Source organism: Vigna unguiculata, chromosome 10 (assembly GCF_037176805.1).
Source record: "Vigna unguiculata cultivar grain cowpea cultivar isolate G323 ecotype 2 chromosome 10, ASM3717680v1, whole genome shotgun sequence".
Classification (NCBI taxonomy): Eukaryota; Viridiplantae; Streptophyta; class Magnoliopsida; order Fabales; family Fabaceae; genus Vigna; species Vigna unguiculata.
In genome coordinates this window covers 1,841,312-1,862,580 of record NC_140801.1, presented here as the reverse complement: position 1 = coordinate 1,862,580, position 21,269 = coordinate 1,841,312, and the positions used below count along the sequence as shown (strand labels likewise).

Sequence of the window (21,269 nt, the reverse complement as noted above, 5' to 3'; positions counted from 1 at the left end):
TTAAGAGACATTTGGTATGACACAAAATCTTGCAATTTCCTCACTTTTTAATTACTTCACATTTCATCATTTTTTTTTTCAAGTGCCACCTTCTGTTCATCACAGAAAGTACAGTATCAGTTTAGAAAGAAAAGAAAAAAAATGAATGAAACAGTGAAAGGATTCTCTTGCCCTAGGAACAGTCCAAGTGAAGAGAACCTTGTAGAGACATGCTTTATTTATTTATTTCTTTTTTTCTTAGTCTTTTTGCCATTAGTTCATAGCAGACCAGACCAAATAAAAGTTGTCTGTCTTTATTCAAAGAAATTTTTGTGAAAATTTAAGTAGAAGAAATAATATTCGATATATAAAATTGATAGAATAAATAGTTACACTTAGGTTTTCGATAGTGAAATATAATTTTGTGGATGGATATTGAACCTAATATGAAAGTAAAATTTTAAATTTAATTTTTAGTAAACGGTGTAAATTATAGCTTATTATCAAGTAATTATTAAAATTATATATGTAATTTATTTTATTAGAGATTTTTTATATTTATTCAAAATTAAGAAAAAATAATTAATCTTGAATCTTATTCAAATAATTGATATAAATTGATGGTCTTTCGAAAAAAATGATTCAAAAAAAGTCAATAACAATGAAATATAAATCCAATATTTGTAAAAGATTCATATCATCTCGATTTAAAACTTTAAAATATTAAATTTATAAAAAAAATTCTTAATTTTTTTATTTTTGATTTATGTGAAATTTAAATTTGCTTATATTTTTTGTCTTAAGTTAATTTTCAATTTAAATAATTTACATTTAACTAATTTAATAAGTTAAATAATTATATATATATATATAAATATTAAATTCAGTGTTTATACTAAATTAATTTAAGAACGATGATGGTGACACATTGAATTAGAGAGTAAAAAGGCAGCGCAACCCATTTTGGAGTGTAGTACAAATACTCATTAGAGGAAGGACCAAATATTAAAAAGGTTATTTAAAGTGGAAAAGGTCCTTTTGGGAAAAAGTGTGTTTGGGGTAGAACCGGTCCCAAAGGTTAAGTTTAAACTTCATGACGTATTAAAACCAACCATTACCAATAGCTAAATACGTTTTTTATTCTTTAATTTTGAGTAAAAATTAGATTTTTTTTTTAGTTTTAAAATAATTTAATCTTTTATTTTTATAAGTGTGAGGTGTAATATTTATAATTAAATTTTATTAAATTTATTTAATATTTCAAACATATTTTTAAATTAATATTAAAACAAAATGTAAATAAATCAAATGTTATACTGAAAGTTAAAACATGTTTGAAACCTTACTTTTTATTATTACAATGGTTAAGGATTCACATCAAAATTAAAATTCCCATGCAGTTAAAAAGGGAAAAAAATATAAAAGAGAGAAATAATAATCAAAGTGGCTATCTTAAAATTTTGGAGATAAAAAGATTTAATATTTTTTTACTTATTTTTTTCATAATTAGTTATTGTAAAACTCTTTTAATATTTCTATTCAGAAAAACTCAACAACAATTGTGTTGTTATTGTTTTGTTTCGATAACTAGCTCGAATAAATATACAAATGGTATTACTATTTCTCGCGTATTATTGAAATATTAATATAAATTTTCTTGGATATTTCCTCTTAAAAAATGTAGGACAAGATGAGTAGTCAAAAATTGAATATACTATATTAAGTAATTATGAATATATTAAGTAAATATGAATACTATAATATATATATATAAATTTATTTTTTTAAAATTTTAAATTAAAGATAATATTTTAGTCTTTTTTGTATTAGTTTTCTCAAAATTTATCAGTGTTGAATCTTTATAATATTTTACTTCAGAAAACTAATAATAATATGAAAATTATTGATTCATGTTGGTAATGGATATGAATTAAGTTAAAAATAATATTAAATTTCTTATATAAATTTATATATAACTTATTAAGACAATTATTTGGTCAATAATTAAAAAGGATAAATACTATAATTTGTTTCGATATTATTCTCTCGAATAATTCAAAAACAAGAATTTTGAAATAGAAAAACTTATCTTAAAAACAACTAGAGGTTTTGTTGTTTTCTTAATCAGTCTATTATTTGGTCTACAACAACAACAAAAAACAATAAATACTCTAATTTATTTAATTAGTTAATCTTATTGAACATGTATATGTTTATATATAAATAAAGAAAAATCAACCATTTAATTACATACTTAAGAAATAAAATTATTCTGGTGCACCACCAATTGTCACTTGGATTGTCCCCACCAATCAATTTCTCTATTAACACATCACATGATTCATTTTATTATACTCATTTCATCAAAATTAATCACTTCTACAATTATTCATGTTTCTTTTTATGTCATTATTCGTGTTTATCATTTAAAAACTTCAATAATATTTATAATAGATAAATAGTCCATAAAATGTTAAAATAACAATCTATTTTATAAAGGGAAAAATGGTAAATCTAAATTAAAAACAGCTACATCTGTGTAGTAATGAATTACATTTTTTCTCATATGAAATCCAAAATAAAAGATATATATATATATATATATATATATATATATATATATATATATATATATATATATATATAATGAAAGAAAAGTTATACCTTTTATGATAAAACACGAGTATAAGTAGGTAGTAATATGATTAAAGCAATAGTTTATTTTTTAAGAAATAATATTTAAAAGAAAAAAGTATTATTCAGCAGTTGACTAATTTTTCAAGTTTAGCAACTTGAAAATATTTGAAGAAGGTAGAAACATTTGTGTTGTAAAAAAATGGGAAAATAGGGTTAAAAAAAAACTATGAACATAGTATTAATATAATATTAAAGCCTCATGATTGGTGGAGAGTAGGAGCATAGTTTGCAATGTGCACTACCTTATATAATCCAATTGAAGTGAACCTCTCATTATATAATAGCCATTTTTCTTTGGTTCCATTCCTGCATTTTCTAGCTTCTTCTTCTTCTTCTCTTTTCTCTCAATTCTTCATCCATGGCTACTTTTCCTTCTCCTCCTTCACCTTCTTCTTCTTCTTCTTCAATCCCTTCTCCAAGATCCACCATGTTTTACTATGCTAGAAGTGAAAACCACTATGAGGAACCTCACTTTCTTCAAGCTTGTTTTCTCTGCAGAAAACCACTAGGCCAAAACCGTGACATCTTCATGTACAGGTTAGGTCAATTCAGATCACTCAATCCACCTCTTTCATCTCTTTCACCCCACCCCAGATGCTGATTCTTGTTCATTCTTCAACTTTCAATGGAAATTTTCCATTTTTACACTGAATTTCCATGTGGGGTGCTGTGTTCTGGACCTTAGTTTCCAGATCCAGAATAAAGCACCTGCAGTATTTCTGTGGCTGGGTTAATTCATACTTGTTGGGTTTTTTTGGCTGATTTAATTCAATAAATAAGTCCAAGATTTGTTTTTCTTTTTCAATTTTCTTACAAGTTGAATGGTTTAAATCAAGTTTTATTGTTGATAGATTGAAATTCTGTGATTTGTTGAGATTTGTGATGAGGGTTTTGGAACTGTTGTTTTGCAGAGGGAACACACCATTTTGCAGCAAAGAGTGCAGACAGGAGCAAATAGAGATTGATGAGGCAAAGGAGAAAAGTTGGAAAGTTTCTTCCAAAAGGGGTGTGAGAAAATCAGAGAACAGTCAAAATAATTCCACAACCAATAAGGCTGTGAGAACAGGAACAGTTGCAGTGGCATAATCAAGGAACAATCCATGACATGATGATGGTGATGATTATGATTGATGAAGATGAGTGAGGAAAAGGGTTCAATTTTTTTGAAGTGAAAAAGATGGAATGGAGAATTCCAAAGGAAGATGATGAAGTGCAATCAATAATCCATGAAGATTCTGATGAAACCGGGATGAATCTTCTCTGTCTTTGTAAAGAAAAAAGTTGGGTTTTTTATTTTTTCCATTGGGAATAGGAAAACCCAACCAAGAATTTTTGGCTACTTTTTGTTTCTGTTTTTTTTTTTCTTTGGTAATATTTGATTTGACCCTTTTATTTTTACTCTTTTTCTCTAGTGTTCTATAAAGAAAAAAAAAAAAGAAAAACATCATGGATGTATCGATGAGAAAATGAAGAAAAAGCATAAGAGATTATTCTTCATCCAAGATCTAGATGAGTGAACTTTTGCTACATTCTTCTAAGCTTGTGTTCATGGCAAATTTTATTTTCTACTAAAAGTTTATTTCATATAAACCCAAATCTCAATCAAACAAAATTTATTTATTTTTTCTTGGATCTTGACAACCTACGATAATTTGTCCATATGGAAAGAGTTTGGATCCTTAAAATGGGTATATGGGAATTTTCGCAAATGAAAATAAAAATGTTAAATAGAAAGTTAAATGGTCAAATTTGTCATCTTTATTCTTTCACTATGAATGTTTTAGCAGCCAAAGCTATATATCTTTCAACTGGAAAATTCTTTCATATAATATAATTTTTTTCTTTGAAGTTAAATTTGATTTAATTTGACTTGATAAGTTTGGTTTAATTTAGGTTCACAAGGGTTTCAGTTGAGTATCACTTTAATAAAACTTATTATATTGGTGAAAGATTCTCATTATTGGAATATAAATATAAAATTATATTTCTTTTTTTTTTTTCAAAAATATCACTTGTATATGACTTCACTAATGCAACTTTTCATGGAATAATGGACATTAATTTTTCAATGTCTAAATGCTCACACCAACTTAGTGCTATAGTGGTGTTTCTCAAGAATTGCATATCTTGTATACCACTTGTTTATGGTGCTTTATCAATTACGAAGGAACCCTAATAAAACTCTAGTGATTTAGTTTACATTCTTTTTATTTTACATAAATAAATAAATAAATAAAGGGTTAAATATGCTTTTGGTCTTTATTTTTTAGTAAAAATTAGGATTAGTCCCTCCTGAAAATCTTTGATCAATTTAGTCTCTCAACTATGTAAATGTGTGGATTTAGTCCTTTTAACAAGATTTTATTAAGTTTATTTTACGTTTCAAACACATTTCATTATAATATTTTAGTTTGTTATACCGTTTGACATATTTTCGTTTCAATGTGAACTGAAAAACGCGTTAGAAACGTCAAATAAACTTAAAAAAAGTTGATTTAAGGACTAATACACGCATTTTTAAAGATAAAAGACTAAATTAGTTCAAAGTTTGCAAGAGAAACTAATTTTAATTTTCTCTAAAAGTTGAAGAACCAAAAATATGTTTAACCCATAAATAATTAAATAAATAAGGTAACTAGTTAATTTTATTTTACTTTCTTTTGCGACTTTCTCAATCTGAAAAATGTTAATAATTGAAGACTAGATATCATTGTCATATTGAATATTCTATAACAAAACCTTTTTTTCCTATTTATTTTATGGTAAAAGCACCATAAAATGGACACAACGAAATTTTAAGATACTGAAAACAAAACGATAAACAAAAAACAAGTTAAAAACACAAAAATCAACGACACATTCATGAACTATTGTAATTAAAATTTCCAAAAGTAACCAGTATATAATTAGTCCAATATAAATTATGTGAGAATCCTAACAATCTAACGTAAAAACAATAATTATCTACAAATATATTACTGCGGATTTTTTCTTATTATATTTCTCTAAATCCTATATAAATTAATATGACATGAAAGATTAATTTTGTCCTAATAATATTTCAATCTATATATTTTAGGTTTAATTAGTCGGATAATACCCACTTTTATTTAGATGTGTCAGTTTGGTACATATTTTAAAAAATGTGTCAATTGAGTCCCAACTTTTTAAAAAATGCCCCAATTAGGTCATTTTCAGTAAAAAAATATTAACACCGTTAATGGTATTGATATTTAAAATTACTTACAAAATTAAGTATTGATATTTATATTAAAATTGAGTGATAAAAGTCATGAATTAAGTTAACGACTTTAGTAATTTTTGTCTGAAATGGACTTGATTAAGACACTTTTTAAAAGTTAGAACTAAATTGACACATTTTTAAAAACAGATGCCAAACTGACACATTTGAACAAAAGTGAGTATCATCCAACTAATTAAACCTATATTTTATTGAGATGCTACTATATTCTATTTGAAAATACCTCAAATAAACTTTAATCCTATAATATTCTTCATTTAGCTAAACTTTTCATGACAATATTTTTCTGCCATGGCTTAGTACTCTTTTTTTTTTTTTTATCTTATCTTTTCCTATCATCAACGTCATCCATATGTATCATATACATAATCTTTTAGAAAAATAAATCATTAATTAACAAAAATTAATAAAAGCTTTCTATCAATAACATGATATGAAATCAAAATTTGATGTAACCTATCGCAAGTGTTAATAAAGAAATGAACATAATTTGGCAACAAGAGTAGGACATGAATAATTGAAGCTGTGGATCTGCAAACAAGTCAATGATTCTAACTAAACTCACAAGATGGAGGAAGAAGAACGCAGTTGAAAAAGTGGTGGTGTTCATTTGGTTGACCCATTTATTTATTTTAATTTTTATTAGAATAGTTGACCCAAATTTAATGCATGAAAATTTAGCAGAAGGGAACAAAAGGAAAATGTGACAGGTAATTTAGTTTTATAATTTTTTTATTAATTATTGGTGTCAATTATTAATTGAAGTTGATGAATCTGCTTACCTAATTAATATCGCAGTCAATGAGGTCTAACGTGTAAGCTTTTATATACTAATAATAATAATAATTAATAATAATAATAATAATAATAACAGTGACAATAATAAGTCAGTCACAGAAACGTACCAAACATTAAATTCATTTTAACTTCCCATCTGTTCATATGACAGAGACAAGATAATTTTGATATAAGTAAACTTATATAAACTTTATTTTCTAGCTAAATATTAATAATTTACACAGTGTTTTTATTGTAGAATCACACAAGATAAACTATTTAACAAGGAGCAGTTATTATTTTTGTGTATCTCAAATCGAAACAAAATTTCAAATCTATTATTCCACCTCAAGAAATAACTTATTAAGTCATTTATGAACCCAAAAACTATCATGATGTGTTTGGACGAAATAAATTAATGATTACTAAATTTACGAGTTGAATTTCCTTTCAAAGTAAAGTACTAAATTTTGTGATATTTATTTCAAAAATTCACATTACATTAGTAGAACATAAAAGTAAAAGAAACTCAAACTTTTATTCTTGCGGTTGTCTACGTGAAAACATACACACTATCCATAACCATACTTATGGTATGCTTGATTTGGAAAAATAAAATGATTAAGTAATAGAAGAAATTATTAGACATGTAATAATGTGTTTGGATGAGAAGGTTTAAAAGATAACTTCTTTGTACTGATCATTTAAAATACTTTACCAAAAAGTATGTTAATTAAAATTTATAATTATATATATATATATATATATATATATATATATATATATATATATATATATAAACGTGGAATACATAATAAGAAAGATTTACTATTAATTATACAACACAATTAAATAAAGTAAAGGTTTCTTGAGTAGAGTAAAAGTTTGGAGAGAACATACAAAAGAAGCACAAACTTTAAGAAGAAAGATGATATTTTCTAAAACAAAATTGAACAATTTGAATAGTTCAAAAAGAACATTTGAAACAACAATAACACGAGAAGCAATGCTCAAGAAACTCTTAAAACAAGGAACTGAAAAACTCCAATTTCAAACTGGGAACTTAGATCCATATATAGTTACCCATTATCTTAAAATATTTGAAGAGAAAGAAGTAATAATGCACATTCCTCTTTACAAGAGTCTTGGAAATGTTTTTCTACTATGTCCTTAAATATCCAAACTCTAGATTTTCTTAGATTTGCTTGAATAAGTATAGTTCCATTTTGTTGTGATAATCTTAGAACCTTAAACTATAACTAATTTGTTACTATATAGTGAGTAGATATATGAATCATAACATTTCATTAGAAGATTTGGTATATAATCTTATTGATTTGGAAGTCTATAATTTCTTCCGATCACAGAAATATATTCTGTTAGGGTTAACCATATTGAATGTTTCATAATATATTTCCTAATGTATCCTATTTCACTATATAATTTTGTTGGAAATAGTCCAAGTATAAAAATAAAGACCCATAACACCATTGCCTTAAAGTTTTGGGGTAAAAGTAGTGTCAAATGTCTTATATGTGTAATACTAATATCATATATATCTAGAACCACAATCTCTCAAATAACTATAACCCATATATGAAAGAATATATAATCCAACAATGATATCAGAGCCGATGGTTCGGGTGACAGACCGCATAACCATAACCAAAAAGGGTCACCATACACCTGAAGAATATACCATATGAAAAAAAAAAAGAAACAAAAGGTTCATCGATTGTTGGGAATAATCCAAGTGTGAGTCAAAAAGTCTCACATTAGATAGAAAAGACAGAGTTAAACATTATATAAAAGTAAAGACCCATAACACCATTGTCTTAAAGTTTTGGGGTAAAAATGGTGTCAAATATTATATGTGTAATACTAATGTCATATATATCTAGAACCACAATCTCTCACATAACCATAACCCATATATGAAAGAATATATAACCTAACACATTTGTAACTTGTAATAGAAGATTTCCAATGACACATTTCATTTTTGAACTTTAAGTTCCAATCTCAAATCCTAAGCCATTTTTATATGAACATAAATAATCACATGCTTCACTTTGAGAAAAAGAGTTGATAAGATATCACATAAAGATGGGCTTGAGAGCATGTAAACACATACATGACAATATCTCCCAGAATGAACCTTGTTCTCACCTAAACTCAGGCAAAATTAATTTTTTTTGCTAGAGATGAAACTATGAGGACACATTGGCTCTCTGAAGGATCATAAATCTTTTTCTGCTAGCACTCTCCACACGTTCACCAAGTTTTGCAAGATGTTCCATCCTCTTTTTCCACAACTCTGAAGAGCCTAATTGATTTCCCTTCACTTCAGCTTCAGCTTCACCATTTTCTGATACCTCTACACTTCTGTCATCTGCCTCATCACTGTCTTCCATTATCTGCTTCAGTCTCTCCACCACCTGACTCATCGTCGGCCGATCTTTCGCGCTCTTTCGCAGGCAATGATCGGCGAGTTTCGCCAGTTTTCTTGCTCCGTTCTTGGAATACTCTCCCTGAAGTCGCTGATCGATTATTGTCTCAAACTTCTTGCTGTCAGGAGGGTATTGCTTCACCCACTCCAGCAGTTTCTTCTCTGATTTTGGCCTGTTTCTTTCCATTGAACGCCTGCCAGTAAGCATTTCATATAAAACCACTCCAAAACTCCACACATCACTCTTGGCTGTGAGATGACCTGTCTCAATGTAATCTGGAGCAGCATAACCATATGTCCCCATCACCTAACATGAATTTTTTTTTTGCAAACAACATTATAATCATACATAACTTTGACATTGATTGTATAAACAAGATAATGGTTCTGTTGGAACATTTTTTATACTTGAATAGATTGAAGTGATTGATCAACTCTGAGGTATGAGTTGTCCATACATTTATCTCAACAAAATGACTGACCCTAACTATAGTTGGGTTTTTACCACAATTTGACATATTTGTCTCTGCTTAAATTGAACACCAAGACAAACCATCAGCTCTGACACCGCTGTTGAATGTTGAAGACTTAATGTTTGTGGGTATTGTTTTTCTTATATATTACTCAATTTTTCATTTCTATTCAAGACTTCCAACTCATACTTGGATTTCTAACAGGTTTGACATTGATAAAGGAAGAATGAGAGAAAATTGAGAGGCAGCATGGGGTGAATAATCAAGTTCTATGAAGCCATGCAATCCATGTAGCTGATTTCATGAGGTAGGATAAGACTTTTGTTGTTGAATATTTGGTGAGTCATGTTTACAAATAGTACAACTAAGTTCAGGATCTATGCAGAAGAATGCATGCAATGTGATAACTCTGCTGAATATGGCATGGCACTTACAGCTGTTGAAACATGAGTATCACCAGCTACTGGTCCCTCCCTAGCAAGTCCAAAATCAGAAAGCTTTGGCTTATACTCTTCATCCAGTAATATATTTGAAGATTTAAAATCTCGATATATCACCTAGAGAATTTGCATACAAATTGTTAAAAGCAGAGGAAGAAAAGTTCATGAGATATAAATACAAATTAAAAGCTATCAAACACTGATAAAAGCAATTTAATGATCTGCAAAATGGTAACTAATAATGTGAAATCCAAGATTATGGTATTAGTCCGTTGAGTTGCCACTTTTATAATCTGAAGTTATGTATTATATGTATTCTACTATAGCTTATGTAATAGCTTCATGATCCTTTTCCAAAAAGGGTAGTTCCAATTAACATGGATAGTTTACATAAACTTCAAGAAAAGGAAAAAAAATCATAAAGGGTGATTAAATATGTAAGAAGTTGGACAGACAATTTTTGCAATTTATAGCCAACAGTATAGAGAGTGTGTTCAAAAGAGTATGCCAAAGATGTTACTAACTTTTCACATTCCTAAACTCTAACCTGAATTTCTAATTCTTCATGAAGATAAGTTAACCCTTGAGCTGCTCCAAGTGCTATTTCAAGTCTAGTTTTCCAAGGAAGAGGATCATAAGCTTTATTGAAAAGATGAAACTCTAAACTTTTGTTCGGCATGTATTCATACACGAGTAGTCTCTGGATGCCTCGTTCGTCATCCAAAGCACAGTATCCAATAAGCTTGACAAGATTTGGGTGTTCCACAACACCAAGAAATTGAACTTCAGTCAACCATTGCTTATGACCCTACATGAAAGAAGGAAAAATAGTCAAAGGGATATCCTCGTATCACCATATCCAATTATTCAATTCTAACAAATTTCAATAAATGACAATTTTTTTAAAATATATTTGATATTTCAGGACCTTAGCAAGAAAGAAATCTTGTCCTTTGCATATAATTAGCACGTTAGAGTAAGAGATCCATCAATATAATCCTTCTGTACAGTAAAGTAAGAATGATATATGGTTTTTTTGATTAAGAAGTATCATAAATAATTTATACTAGACATGCATAAATCATCTATGGAGTTACATTACAGTACAGTGTCTGTATATGTAAATCATACCTTAACATGCTGAACATTAAATTCAATCCAACAAAGTTTTTAGTAGAAAATATGGCTACAAATATACCAGAAAAAGCATCTTATTAATATTTGTAAGAGAAGATTTTGTGTTTGAATTACCTGAAGAAATCTCATTAACTAGCAGTAAATATACAACTCATAAGGAGAGCTCTTTGCCATTAAAAAGAACATCATTTCCAACACTCACTATCTCATCTTGAACCTAAAGGATGAAAGAAGCAACTAGAAATGCATAGACATCTATTGATGTCTTTTTGAACTTAACTCATTCATATATACATTAACACAGACTAATGTAATGAGGTATTATCAGTTAGTTTTTTGAAAATTGAATAACACAGGAAATTAGTATCTTCCCACCAACCAATCTCCCTGCTTTTACAAATGTTAAAATAGTAGATAGATAGTGAGCGGATGATATAACTTAATTTATTGGGTGAGACAAAAACTCTGATCCATGGAGGCTGAGGAATATCAAATTTGACTATACTTTGCATAAATTTCAGTGGATTGGTGTATATGATAAAACAGATAGCAGTATAGATAATGTTGATCCTAAATGCTATCTGGGAGAAAAAGAAAATCACCCGTGTAGTTAAACTGATGGCCAAGAATCCAAGGCTAAGAATTTTGACAACAAGACGATATGCTATGAAGCTCAGACACGCTTGTGTCTCATACATATCCGACACAGATACATGTACGACACAACATCCAATACATATCAGACATAGACATAGATATGTATATGACACGACATGGTACGACACAACATCCAATACATATCAGACATAGACATAGATATGTATATGACACGACATGGAACCCTGACACTAACACTAACACTAACATAGACACCGGAAATGGTAACCATTGGACTCTAAATGCTTTGAACCATAAACATAAGAATTTGTATGCAAAAGTCTCTGACCAATTACATCCCAAGAAAATTGTTGAGTCTCATCTCATACCTGTAATGCATCCTTGTTAAGTCTTTTGATGGCAACTACAACAGGATTCCCATTCCCATCAGCAGGCTGCACTGAACCTTTAAACACACTGCCAAATCCACCTTCTCCTATCTTAAAAAGCCTGTTGAAATCACTTGTTGCACGCTTGAGCTCTGAGAGGGAGAAGACCCTCAGATTCTGACCCTTCTCCTCATACAGTTCCGGTATACCGCGGGGTGAAGCAGATGAGCTTGAAGACTTGGTGACCCTCTCAGCCCCTGAAAAGTCCAGTTTCTCCTTCTCCTTCAGTTCAGGTGCTGACCTTTGCCTACCGTTTCTAGATTTGTCTTTGAAATAGTAAAAGCACTTCATTGCATTACCAATCAGCTATGTATTTATCATGCACAATCTTTGTTCAACCTGTTATCAATTCAATTCAACAATTCACAACAAAATTATTGTCAGGAATAAACCCCTTTGACTCCATTACCATCTACAACGAAGAAAAAAACACAACAAAGTAGTGAATATTAAAAGCACTTCACAGCATAAACAATTAGCTATGATTCTTATGAATGGTCTCTGATTAACGTGATATCAGTTCAACAATTCACAACAAAATTATTGTCAGGAATCAACCTCCTTGACACCATTACCATCTACAAAGAAGAAAGACACAACAAAATAGTGTAGAAAAAGCACTTCACAGCTTAAACAATTAGCTAGGATTCTTATGCACAGTCTCTGATTCAACAAATCACAACAAAATTGTCTTCTAGGATAAATTCCCTTCACACCATTACCATCTAGAAAGAAGAAAAACACAACAAAGCAGCGAATAGCAAAAGCCCTTCATAACATAAACAATGAGCTATCATTCTCATGCACAGTCTCTGATAAACGTGTTTATCGATTCAACAAACCACAAAAAGGAAATGATTGTCAAGATTAAATCCCCATGATACCATTACCACCTAGAAAGAAGAAAAACACAACTATGTACTGCATAGTAAAAGCACTTAAGAGCATCATGATTCTCAAGCACGGTCTCTGATCAACTTGCTATGAATTCAACAAATCACCAAAATCAATGACTGTCAAGAAAAAATCCCCATGATACCATTACACCCTATAAAGCAGCAAAGCACAACTATGCAGCCAATAACGATACCCCAGATGCATCTGCACACCAGAATTGCAAAAAGTTTCAAAATTTAAGCAACCCAAGAGAGCAAAAACATTAACCAACAGAGAAAAAATTGACACAACAAACAACATGGCATGTATACAGAGCACATGCAAAATGAACAAAAATCTTCTGAATCACACAAACAGGATTCAGAAGGAAAAACCAAGTGAAAGGAAGAGCAAAATGGTTGAAATTGAAGGTGAGTAATCAAATTTCGGAATCCTCACAGGGAAGAACACAGAAGGGCATGTCTTGGTTCCTGTACACGTTCGAGAAGCTTGAAGTTTTCACGGAACAAGAGAAGAAAAGGTTCACATCCACATGAGTTAGTAGTTTTCTTTGGCTTCTCTCACACGGATATCAATGAAGAAGAAAGAAGTAATAAAGAAAGTTGCTGAAAGTTGTCTTTTTTCATTCATTGGTTGACCAAAGGTTAGCCAGCTTGCTCAAGTTTCTGTTTTGAAGTTTGAAGAGAGAAACATGAACACATTGACCATCATATCTTTATTTTCTCTTTCTTTTTCAAAAGGATCATGCATAGACCGACTTATATTGCTTTAAATTATTACTTTTTTTTAGTGTCATATTTAAGAAAATTATTTTTATATAATTTATACCTTTTAAGTTTAGGAAAATTTCCATAAATATTTTATTGAAGTAAAAGAAGGGAATTAATGGAATTAATATATGTGCATATCATTTTCGGTGTAAAAAAAGACATTCTTAACTCTTTTCATATATGTTAAGAATATAGCAAATTTTCAATTACAAGAGAAATACAAAAAAAGAAAAAAGATTAAAAGTTAAGAAAGTATTAATTACTCCTTTACTTATTTATATCTCATCATTCCCTTAATTTTTAATTAGTTTATGTATATACTTTTATTATGATGTAAAAATACAATTAGAAAATCTTGTGAAAATTTTATTAAAGGTTTACATTTAGGGTATTTATTAAAGATGATTAATACGTTTTGAATCTTATAAAAATTTATAGTAATCATGATAATAAATGAAATTTAATTTAATAATTAATAATATATTATTATTTTATTTAAAAGACAAAAATATTCATAAAGATTATAAAATTTTATAAATATTTTATTTAATGTTGATTGATAAAAATTAAAAATAATTAAATAATAAAGTAATTATATTTTTATGTTGCTAAAAATTAAAATATAATTAAACTTAAAAAATATTTAAATTACTTAAAAAACCAACAAAAAATTAAAGTTAAGAAAAACAATTAAAATATTAATTTAAATAAGTGATAAGATAATCTAATTCTTAAAAATATTATGAGTTTAATCTCTCACTAACAAAAATTAACAATTAATTTTAAAAAGTATTTTGTCTTTATAAATTTTATTATATGTATTTATATTACTTTAATTAATAAAATTAATTATTCTAACTTTCAATAAAAATAATAAAATTTGTGCCAACTATTAATTAATGCATTTAATAGAGTTAGTGCACTAATTGAAATATTTAATTATTAATAAACCTTATTTCTCTCTCATCTTTAACTATTTTTTTCCTCACATTTACAACATTTTGTCTTTTTTCTATAATGAAATATTTTTTTCCTCTTTCTCTCTCATCATTAACTTTCTTACCATACATCTCATTAATCATCTTTCAATAACTTATTACCAACTCTTTAATTCTTTTTCTTTCTTCTGCATTTCTTCTTCAAGCCTATTTCTTTTTTCTTGCATGTCACTATCTTTGAAATATAGAGGTGGGACATATATATTGGAGACTATTATTTATATAAATATATATGATTTAAGTATTTTCTTTATATATAAATGAAAAATATTGAATGAAAAATATTAAAAAGATCATATTAAGTATTTTCTTTATATATATATATATATATATATATATATATATATATATATATATATATATATATATATATATATTAATGGATAAGTATAGTGGAAAAAAGAACAATTACTAAACAAAGTGACATATTCTGAAACTTAAATAAAGTCCAGTGGATATTTGATGGGATAGATTGCTATTCATTCATTATGTTTGGTCCACCAATTCAGTAGGTGGTTGATGTGTTGGAGTAATTTTTAAACTAAAATATAAATATAACAAAAATAAATTTGTATACTATATTATTTAAATAATATAAATATTTAGTAATATTATAATTTATTATTAATACTTATAATTTTTAAGGAAGTAATTTCATATATAAAAAAAAGGTAATATTTTTAATTTTTTAATTAAATATTAATTTATTAAAAGTGTAATTTTTTTTGTGTGTATAAACTTCTGTTTTAAAATTGGATTAGGCTGATTAGTTGGATAAGTGGATGGGTTAAATAAATTATCAAAGCCATAAAACTGGTAGAAAGAAGAAAAAATTCATGTTGTTTAAAATATTTAAAAGTAAATATCAGTATAAATATCATTGGTATATATTTTTTTAATATAAAAAATTACAATCTTAGTATAACAATTTTAATTTTAATAGTGGTTTATATAATTGAGTACGTGGTTATTAGTAATTGTCACGTTAATATACAATTAATTTTGAAGAAACTACTTAAAATTTCAAATTTAGAAAGAAATAAACAAATGGTAAAAGATTTTTTTTTTTTAAAGTAAATGGCATGTTAAAGTTAATTTTTTTCTTTAATAAACATACGTAATAACGATAAAACACATATTCAATTATCCTAGTCATTGTCTCAAATAAAATTAAAAATTGTATACTAAAATTATAATTCTTTTCTATTGTACTAAAATAAAATGTATCATGTACTTGACTATTTATCCAATATTTAATATTATATTATTTGGCATAACAAATTACTTAGTCTTAATATTTTGTGAAAATTTTTCAACGTGATCTCTCATTTTTTTTAAAAATAATATTTGAACATGGTTTTTGAACTCATTTTTTATATGGCTTAGGTGGTAGGATAGTTTCTTTTTTCAAAATTGATTTTCATTTAATGAAATTAGATGTTACACGTGCGGACAATTTTGGAGACAAAGGCAAAGTAAAGAAGTTTTACCAGAGAGAGACAGAGAACCACTTAGTTTGACTTAAAGGACACAGCAGCACGAAGAACTCATTGACGATAACACATCCACCAGAAGCAAAGAACACAACGTTCATCGAAATCGGTTTATTGTAAGTTTTCTCTGATTCTATCCCACAGCTTTCTCACACTATCTTCATTGTTCATGGTTTTTTCTGTGTAAAGTTTTGACATTTTGGGGGAAATGGTCTTTTTTTTGGTTGTTGATGGCAGTGTCATTTACTGTGTTTTGATAACCCATTGTTTATCTGTTTATTTATTTGGAAGACAGAACCCGCAACCTAAACATGGAAATGTTTGATTTTTGTGAGATTGAGAAGAAAGTTTAAACATTGGATTTATTTAAGAAAAATGTCAGATTTTTCGGCTGTGAGAGTGATTGCAAGGTTGGAGAATCAAGTATTTTTTTTTGAATCGTTGCTTCATTCCTCAACGTTAATTGCGTTGTTGGTTGTGCGTGTAAAGTTTGTTGTTGTTGGGTTAATCTGTTGTTACCTTTCCATTTCGTTACGGGTGATGTGGGTGGTTTTGTGATATATTTTTTCGTTAAGGAGTACAAAATAGACAGTAAAGGTCTTCAATTTGTTGATTGTAGTGAGGAGAAGAAGGTATGCTATTGTCCATCGTTGGATTGATTTTTTTGAATTTTTGTGAAGGACCTAAAAGTTTGATTTGTTATACAGATGTTTTTCCATCACTCTCGCAGAGCGAAGTACATTGGTGCTTTGAATGATAGATTAAATATGCAATAGAAGAAGTATATTGCAGGCACACCATTTTGGTTGTTCACCATGTTAAAGGAATCGATGAAGATAAGTAGGAATGTATCATGTATCATGTACTTGACTATTTATCCAATATTTAATATTATATTATTTGGCATAACAAATTACTTAGTCTTAATATTTTGTGAAAATTTTTCAATGTGATCTCTCATTTTTTTTAAAAATAATATTTGAACATGGTTTTTGAACTCATTTTTTATATGGCTTAGGTGGTAGGGTAGTTTCTTTTTTTAAATTGATTTTCATTTAATGAAATTAGATGTTACACGTGCAGACAATTTTGGAGACAAAGGCAAAGTAAAGAAGTTTTAGCAGAGAGAGACAAAGAACCACTTAGTTTAACTTAGAGGAGACAACAGCGAGAAGAACTCATCGATGATAACACATCCATCAGAAGCAAAGAACACAACGTTCATCGAAACCGGTTTATTGTAAGTTTCCTCTGATTCTATCCCACAGCTTTCTCACACTATCTTCATTGTTCATGGTTTTTTGTGTGTAAAGTTTTGACATTTTGGGGGAAATGGTCTTTTTTTTCGTTGTTGATGGCAGTGTCATTTACTGTGTTTTGATAACCCATTGTTTATCTGTTTATTTATTTGGAAGACAAAACCCACAACCTAAACATGGAAATGTTTGATTTTTGTGATATTGAGAAGAAAGTTGAAACATTGGATTTATTTAAGGAAAATGTCAGATTTTTCGGCGGTAAGAGTGATTGCAAGGTTGGAGAATCAAGTATTTTTTTTTTGAATCGTTGCTTCATTCCTCGACGTTAATTGCGTTGTTGGTTGTGCGTGTAAAGTTTGTTGTTGTTGGGTTAATCTGTTGTTACCTTTCCATTTCGTTACGGGTGATGTGGGTGGTTTTATGATATATTTTTTCGTTAAGGAGTACAAAATGGACAGTAAAGGTCTTCAATTTGTTGATTATAGTGAGGAGAAGAAGGTATGTTATTGTCCATCGTTGGATTGATTTTTTTGAATTTTTGTGAAGGACCTAAAAGTTTGATTTGTTATATAGATGTTTTTCCATCACTCTCGCAGAGTGAAGTACATTGGTGCTTTGAATGATAGATTAAATATGCAATAGAAGGAGTATATTGCAGGCCCACCATTTTGGTTGTTCACCATGTTAAAGGAATCGATGAAGATAAGTAGGAATGTTCTATCTCTTTTATGTTATAAATGGGTTGAAAGGATGGGTGGTTTTGATGTTGGTGGCCAAGTGGTGGAATTTAATTTATTAGATGTTTATTTAGGGTTAGAGTTGAGGTTGTTGGGAGAAAAAATTGATTTAAATGACAAAGTTGTGGAGAATGATAGTTGGAATATTTTTGGGTCTCAAAGAGTTAATGTTAAGTTGATATATGATTTTCTGATGAAATTTGATGATGATGTTGGTGGTATTGAAGTATTTTGCAGGCTATATATTTTGTTAGGAATATCAGAGTTCTTGTTGCCAAATAAAAAGGGTAGTGTTTTTTCCATAATTTTTAAGATAATGGATGATATGAAAAATATTGGAAAATATAATTGGGGTACATTAGTGTACGAGTATTTGGTTGGTATCCGCTTCAGGTAAAGTGATTAATGTTTGTTATTGTTCTTAAGTGATGATTGTGATTTTGCGTAATTTGATGTTAATATTTATTTGTTTTTGTTGCAGTTATGATCATTTGCTTGTTTGCAACTCAAAGTTCAAGTGTCGAATGAACAAGTTCCCACAATTGTTGCATTGGATGAATGTGACAGTGGGTGACAATGTCATAAAGAGTGTGTTTGATAAGGATATGATTCATACGTGCTTAATAATATAAGTTGTGTTTGAAGTTTGTTATTGGTTAGCCTTCATAATTATTTGTTGTTTATTATAGGCTATTGTTGATGTGGCAGTGTCAAACAAAGAACTTGGTCATGTTGTTGTAAAAGAAGCATTTGAAGAACTTGGCATTGCCTACAAAGAATAAGATGTGGAGGAGAAGGAAGAGGTTGAGCGTCTTCTACATTATCAAGAAGGTGAGATAGTTGATATGAAACATTCTATTTCCGAATTGGAAGAATTTGTTGCAAAATGGAAGGGTGAGCAACGAAAGCATGAGGCCAAAAATGATGTTGATGACGATTTTGTTGATGATGAAATGGTGAATGACCCTCCCGTTGAGCCGGTTCATGATGAAATGATGAATGTCTAAATACATTTTTTTTATAAAAAAATTCTATATTTCTATAATTTTAAATATTGTTTTCATATTCTTCGAAATTGAAATTTGTATTTTTTTTTCAAACAAAAACAGTAATTATACTATGTTTACATTAAAAAGGGTCTAGTGGAGGAAATAAAATGCATGTGGGTCTAGTGGTGATAATAAAGATGTAAAAGCGTCTATTATAGGAAAAATTTGACACAACACACCTCATACCTTACTCCTGGAATTTGAAACATTAACCAATCTCCTAGCCCACATAAACACAAACACAAATGCAATTTTCAATATTTTACTACAAAGGCAGAAACTAGACTAGAATAAGTATTTGAACAAAACTCAAACAATAACTATATTTCTCCCTATAACAAACACAACTTTCCTATGCATACATTCTCAACATCTACTTGCTATAAACCTACTTTTTACCAACTACTTATTGTTTATCATTATTGTTTCCTCACACTTTAAAAATCAAGAAAGGAAAACTATATTTGATATAGTCATAAGTGTGCCCCCTCATTTCTCTATCAAGACAATTTACTTTTTGTTCTTAATACTTCCGGTTTCATAAATAATCTCTACAATCTGAACTTAAACTCTTATACACATAAGAAATAAAAAATTCACAACCCTCAAGTCACCCTAAGGAAGAACTGCCCTGATTTCATTAATGTAACATCCTATTTTAGTAGCATAGAACTAATAAAATAAGGCATTTCATAATAATATTCAAAATAAATAATCTAGAGTATAAAATATATTTCTACAAAAGATATGACTATAAAAATATCACACTTATGCAACCATACTAAACTAACAAAGCCCTATACAAAAACTAACCACTACTCATGCTCCAAAAGATCTCCCACAACTCTTACCTAATGGCTCATCATTCTAGAAGTGCCTTTAAACTTGCATCTTCATCTTCTATATCGATAAGGTGATAATTGCAAAAGAAAGAGTTAGACACAAGTAAGGCAAAAAACACAAAAGGGTAAGCTAATTCACACAAAAAAAAACACATCATACATTAAGTATACATATTTTCATAACAAAGTCATACAACTCAATTAGTCACAGTGAAATCATATATATAAGTAAAGACCCTATTGACTCAATTATCTAGATGCATGCATTGATATCAGATTCACTAGAGGCGTGCACTTTTGGTGACCTCCATTGCTCTGTAGAACCATTGTCAATGCGTTTTACCCTACCACAGACAATGTCAATCCCCTTCGTGTCGTAGGCCAAACAAAGCCTATAGGCTAGGAATTCTCGCTACTCTTCACCACATAGCACATTCTACTCTATTTGAGTGTGAATATGGTTATTAGAGTGTTAGAATACCTCCTACTTGAATCCATACATCAATGCATACACTAAAGTAATGTCACAACTGAAATCGCGACGGGATGACGAACCAAAAAATAAAATTTGTAAAAAGAGATTTTGGAGTCGCCACCATAGTTATTATAGGAAACTATGGAAAACCATAAAAAGGAGCAAGGTCTACGAAAATAGAGTTTAGGGATACGGGAGTTAATTACCCGTAGGGAATGTGTTAGCACCCTACAACGCCCATCCTAAGACGGTACCTTTAATTAAAATACAAATTGATGTGGTCTCCTTTAAATGTTTATTTTAAAAAAACAGATCAAATAAAATAAAGTAAAAATAAATAGATAAATAAATAATAAAATAAATAAATAAATAAAGATAACAAAGAAAAACAAAGGAATCAGGGTATCTCCATTCATGGATTACTCCTTGCTCCTACGTATCTCCATTCATAATGGAGAATCAGGGTCACGTAGTTCTTTATGAAAAAGA

The 21,269-nt window shown here is 28.8% G+C and overlaps 2 protein-coding genes across 4 annotated transcripts; one reads left to right on the top strand and one right to left on the bottom strand.

Moving 5' to 3' along the window:
- Nucleotides 1-2,947: 2,947 nt before the first annotated feature.
- Nucleotides 2,948-4,214, top strand: LOC114165955 (FCS-Like Zinc finger 3-like). Its single transcript, XM_028050596.2, has 2 exons — nt 2,948-3,213; nt 3,588-4,214. Exons 1-2 carry the CDS (start codon nt 3,035-3,037, stop codon nt 3,760-3,762), a joined length of 354 nt encoding a protein of 117 aa, XP_027906397.1. The 5' UTR covers nt 2,948-3,034; the 3' UTR covers nt 3,763-4,214.
- Nucleotides 4,215-8,682: 4,468 nt separating this feature from the next.
- On the bottom strand, nt 8,683-13,874 carry LOC114167085 (putative serine/threonine-protein kinase PBL19). Of its 3 annotated transcripts, XM_028052023.2 has the most exons (6): nt 13,596-13,872; nt 13,300-13,361; nt 12,201-12,599; nt 10,625-10,885; nt 10,072-10,194; nt 8,683-9,471 (listed from the first exon to the last, which is right to left on the bottom strand). In XM_028052023.2, exons 3-6 carry the CDS (start codon nt 12,549-12,551, stop codon nt 8,926-8,928), a joined length of 1,281 nt encoding a protein of 426 aa, XP_027907824.1. In that variant the 5' UTR covers nt 12,552-12,599; nt 13,300-13,361; nt 13,596-13,872; the 3' UTR covers nt 8,683-8,925. The 3 variants fall into 3 exon arrangements, with proteins under 3 accessions (XP_027907824.1, XP_027907823.1, XP_085524400.1); XM_028052022.2 differs by lacking the exon at nt 13,300-13,361 and having other exon boundaries at nt 13,596-13,870; XM_085668274.1 differs by lacking the exons at nt 10,072-10,194; nt 13,300-13,361 and having other exon boundaries at nt 13,596-13,874.
- Between the last annotated feature and the right edge of the window lie 7,395 nt (nt 13,875-21,269).

Bases quoted from the DNA above. Each gene is read 5' to 3' on its own strand.
- LOC114165955 (XM_028050596.2), top strand. From the start codon at position 3,035: ATGGCTACTTTTCCTTCTCCTCCTTCACCTTCTTCTTCTTCTTCTTCA. The intron at 3,214-3,587 runs GTTAGGTCAATT...GTTGTTTTGCAG, and splicing joins CGTGACATCTTCATGTACAG to AGGGAACACACCATTTTGCA.
- LOC114167085 (XM_028052023.2), bottom strand. From the start codon at position 12,551: ATGAAGTGCTTTTACTATTTCAAAGACAAATCTAGAAACGGTAGGCAA. The intron at 10,886-12,200 runs GTATGAGATGAG...TCTTTCATGTAG, and splicing joins TTAACAAGGATGCATTACAG to GGTCATAAGCAATGGTTGAC. The intron at 9,472-10,071 runs GTAAGTGCCATG...AATTCATGTTAG, and splicing joins ATACTCATGTTTCAACAGCT to GTGATGGGGACATATGGTTA.